Source organism: Nannobrachium achirus (genome assembly GCF_963921795.1).
Source record: "Nannobrachium achirus genome assembly, chromosome: 6".
Lineage (NCBI taxonomy): Eukaryota > Metazoa > Chordata > Actinopteri > Myctophiformes > Myctophidae > Nannobrachium > Nannobrachium achirus.
This window is the reverse complement of record NC_137815.1, coordinates 22,741,257-22,746,225: the sequence shown is the minus strand read 5'-3', so window position 1 is coordinate 22,746,225 and position 4,969 is coordinate 22,741,257. Positions and strand designations below refer to the sequence as shown.

The 4,969-nt window shown below is 46.9% G+C and overlaps 1 protein-coding gene across 1 annotated transcript; it reads left to right on the top strand.

The window, feature by feature from the left end:
* Positions 1-2,572: 2,572 nt before the first annotated feature.
* LOC308286910 (alpha-1,3-mannosyl-glycoprotein 2-beta-N-acetylglucosaminyltransferase-like) lies at positions 2,573-3,874 on the top strand (the record flags this gene model as incomplete). Its single annotated transcript, XM_080728032.1, has 1 exon — positions 2,573-3,874. The coding sequence occupies one exon, from the start codon at positions 2,573-2,575 to the stop codon at positions 3,872-3,874; it is 1,302 nt and encodes a 433-aa protein (XP_080584158.1).
* Between the last annotated feature and the right edge of the window lie 1,095 nt (positions 3,875-4,969).

Here is a 4,969-nt window from a genome sequence, read left to right as displayed (position 1 = left end):
TTTTGTCCAAAAATCCTACAAATCGGTAGGCAGTATCTCGACAGTCATGTGATCGACACGGATCTGTCAGATTTTGCATATTCCATCCTGATTGGCTTAGATTGGCTTCCAAAGTTTGCAGGATTGGGCCGTTTTGAACAAAATGCCTCAAATCCCAAACGCAAAGTGCAATTATCATGAAATCGCGCACGCACGTTCCCACTAGGCCGAGGAAGAAATGCCACTTATTTTTTTTTAAATCAGCCTCATGGTGGCGCTATAACAGGCCGATTTGTGGTTTTACCTATAACTCCACGATCAGTTTCAAACTTTGTAAGCACACTCCCTAGAGGCTAAGGATAAGCCTTTGCCCTGCATTTTTCACATCAGCCTTTTATAGCGCCACCTTTGGGCCGACTTGTGTAAAACACATTTTTGGATATTACTCCTTCAGATTGTCTCCAAAAATAACACAAATTGGTACACAGTATCTCTATAGTCATGTGATCAAGTCTGATCTGTCTGATATTTCATATTCCACCCTGATTGGCTAATATTAGCTTCCAAAGTTTGCAGGATTGCTCAGTTTTTGAACAAAATGCCTCAAATCATCAACGCAGCTTGCGATTACCGTGGAATTTGCCACACATATTCCCACTATGTCAAGGAACAAATGCTACCCTTTTCACATTGGCCTGTTATAGCGCCACCATCAGGTAGACTTTAGCAAAACACATTTTTTGAACACAATGCTTCAAATCGTGCATGCAGCGTCCGATTGCCATGAAAGGCTAAGGTGAAGAACATATGCCACCCTTTTTACACTGGCCTATTATACAGTAGCACCACCAGGACGCCTGACCTGGTGGAGACCTGTGCTCGGAAGAGCACTGCTTCTAGTTTATTTATTTTAAATTTTGTAATCTGCCATGTTTGAGGCATTAATGAAGTGAGTATTAGCAATAAGCAGAATTAACTTGATATAGGTTTTATACCTACATCTAACTATTAAATTACCAAACTATTAATTTACTGAATGTCTGTCTGTCTGTCCGTCCGCCGCCTGCGTCTGTCTGCATGCTGACATCACTGATACTAAACAGTGTCGCCACCATGGTAACAATGCCCAACTGACATAAAGTCCAACTGACATCACTGACTGACATCACTGACTGACATCAGTCACATCACTGATTGAATTCACTGACTTACACTACAGAGCCCGATTTTGGAGATGACTTCACAGACTGGCCTGACACGGAACACCATACCGGTATATGGGCATAAAAGAGTGCCAGCCAGACAGACGGATACAACGGGTATTGCACAACTGGACATGCATGGTGACATTCTGCCCAACGGGCACCGGTCTGGGTCATCGCACACCCCCGGGCACAGGACTAGTTATAGATAATTCCCCAATGCCCAGGCATTCACAATTTTACAAACATTGGATGCCTGCCTGCCTGTCTATCTGTCTGTCTTGGCCTCTGTCACTTTCTTTACATATTGATTGATTAGAGGTTGACAGATTTATCCATAGCATCCATCCATCCATCCATCCATCCTCCTTTTCTTTCTTTCTTTCTTTCTTTCTTTCTTTCTTTCTTTCTTTCTTTCTTTCTTTCTTTCTTTCTCGGGAATCACTCTCCTATCCTCCATTTTCCTCTCCTCTCCTCTCCTCTCCTCTCCTCTCCTCTCCTCTCCTCTCCTCTCCTCTCCTCTCCTCTCATCCTCCCCTCTGTCTGACCCTCCCTCCCTCTGTCTCTCCTCCTCTGCTCATTATGCTGCATAATCAGCTGTCTAGACAGCGGGTCGCACACACACACACGCACGCACGCACGCACACACACGCACGCACGCACGCACGCACGCACACACACACACACACACACACACACACACACACACACACACACACACACACACACACACACACACACACACACACACACAGCAGAATATCAGAGAGAGAGAGCAGAATATCAGACATGCAGTCAGAGAAAACGTTAAATTACTGTAAAGAACATTTTGTCACATTGTCTGACCTCATTGTCTGTCTCTACCTGCCACTGTGTGTGTGTGTGTGTGTGTGTGTGTGTGTGTGTGTGTGTGTGTGTGTGTGTGTGTGTGTGTGTGCATGCGTGCGCACGCTTGTGTGCATGTGTGTGTGACTGTGTGTGTGTCAGACTAATACAGCGTCTAGACTGTGTTCAGGTTATAAACTTTGTTTCATCGTCCTTGTGGAACCCTGTCAACACACACACACACACGTGCACACGCGCACGCACACGCACAATGCTGCTTCCTCATTTTCAGAAAGTTCCTCCATAAACTCGACCAATAACAATATTTCCCTACAGGCAATCACATTAATAATAGTTTGACCAAGATGGCCATTCAGTTTGAGTAATGTTATCGGGTAGTTTACGTCATGGAGTAATTACGTCATCACGCAATGACATCATAAAGTCAACATCACAACATCACAATCTTGTCTTTTAAAGTGAACTGTCAAATAGTCAAGGCAAAGCAAAACCACTTTTAGGAACAATTGGATCACTCTTTACCGTCCTGGTTGTTGTCACTGACCATGCTTCGCAAAACGTTAGTCACCTGCATTGCCATGCTGGTGCTTCTGTTTTTGGGAATTGCCGTGTATGGGCGGCTGGGCTGGCCGGACAGAGGGCAGCAGAGGGAACAGCTGGATGAGGGGGAATCTGTTCGTGATGTGGCAGCGGACATTCTACGATTGGCCGACGCCTATGAGGCACAACTCGAGCTGCAGAAGAAGCTGGTCCAACAGATCCAGACTCAACGGTCACTGTTGAAGACAACGGCAGGTGGAACTGGACAGAGGATCGCGCCACGACCGGAAACCATTCCCATTCTGGTGATCGCCTGTGACCGAGTCACGGTGAAACGCTGCCTGGACGCGCTCTTAAGGTATCGTCCGTCCGCGGAGCTCTACCCGATCATCGTCAGTCAGGACTGTGGACACGCAGCGACGGCCGAGGTCATAGGCTCTTATGGCGATCAAGTGACTCACTTGAAGCAGCCAGACTTGACGAACATCAAGATGCGGCCACAAGATGGCCGCTTTCAACAGGGTTATTACAAGATCGCCAGACATTACCGCTGGGCTCTCAACCAAGTGTTCAGGACCCTGTCCTACTCCTCCGTCGTGATCGTGGAGGACGACTTGGAGGTGGCGCCGGACTTCTTCGAGTACTTCCGAGCGCTGCATCCGATCCTCCGGTCCGACCCGAGCCTGTGGTGCGTGTCGGCCTGGAACGACAACGGCATGGACGGCTTCGTGGACCCCGCTAACGGCGAGCTGCTCCACAGGACAGACTTCTTCCCCGGCCTGGGCTGGATGCTGCTCAAGGAGCTCTGGGATGAGCTGGAGCCCAAGTGGCCTGCCGCCTACTGGGACGACTGGATGCGCCAGCCCGAGCAGCGGCACAACCGCACCTGCATCCGGCCCGAGGTTTCGCGTACCTTCACCTTCGGCGTGGTCGGCGTGAGCAACGGAGAGTTTTATCACAAGTACCTCCACCACATGAAGCTGAATTCTCGCTATGTGCCTTTCACCAGGTTGGATCTTAGTTACTTGAAGAAAACGTACAGAAGCGATTTTGAGTATAAAGTTTACAGTGCCCCTGAGGTGAGCTCCGAAGAGATCAAACAGGGGACACTTAGCGGTTCTGGGCCCTTTCGTCTGCACTACTCTAGCATGGACAACTTTAAGGTCCTGGCTAAGGACTTGGGGATCATGCCCGACTGGAGGTCCGGAGTCCCACGGGCAGCATACAGAGGCGTCGTCACATTTATGTCAGGAGGAAAGAGGATTTATCTAGCACCCCCTTTTGAATGGACCGGCTATGAGTCTTAACCTTTATTCCTCAATGTTAAAGGTAGGAGATATTTTTGGTTAAAATACAAATTATTTGGGTAAAAGCACTATTTTGATAATATTCATTGCTATAGGGTTTTTGTTCAGTAGCAGGGGTCTCTGCATCTCTCCAGATTTATTCTTTTCTTTTTTTTTACTTAATTGTTATTTTGTCACATGCACAGACATTCACAGGGACAACATTTTACATAATTTTCATCGTCATATTACAGTCCATATTAATCTGTGGTGTCATTATTGCCGAACCTGAAAGAATACTTCCACGCAGCCCAAATCTCCAGATTTTTTAACGTGCTTGCCACTCTGGCTTTTTTTGTGTGTATTTATGTATTCCCCCCCCATCCCACATTGGCCAATCTTTGCGGGCGCTTAAAGGAATTACTTCACACTGGGTGTGCTTTTTAATAAACAGAAAACACATGTTCAGGTCAGGTGTTCGAGTCTTCAGTCACTCAGGAGAAAGTGCCTAAATGTTATGGTGTTGGCCCAGTTCTACTTTTGATTGTTTATTTCTTTGTCATCTCTTCATTGGTTAATCTGTATCCCGTGTGAGTTCTCTCTCCTGACTGGATAAAATTGGTATCCTGACCTGAAAATGTCTTTTCTATCACACAAGATTTGGCGGCCCCCGTAGTAACTTCGAGGACCACCTAGGGTCTCATCCTCCCGACTGCTATATCTTCTTTGATACACTTCGTATATAGTGCCCCGTACAGATGCTTTTTGTTAATGTGCTCATCCTGTGTGTGTGTTTGATGTTCAGCACTACCACGCGTTCTGGTGTAGCACCCATCCATTTGTACAAAAGGAGAACGGACTCCACAGTTGCGTAAAATAAACTGATATTGACAGGGAGGCTGGATTCCCACGAGTCACTAATTCCCACCCACTGGTTATGTCATTAAGAGCTCTCCTTGCAAGCGCTTTCCTCATTTTAAAGTCCATTATCTGTAGAGTTGTCCCATGTGTCCAGGTAGGCTAAAGTCACTGACCTTCACTGAATTACCCAGAATTTCATCCTTCAAGTGATTTCTTTGTTTTTGCGTCTGGGGGCACAACCTCCTTTCGCTCTGC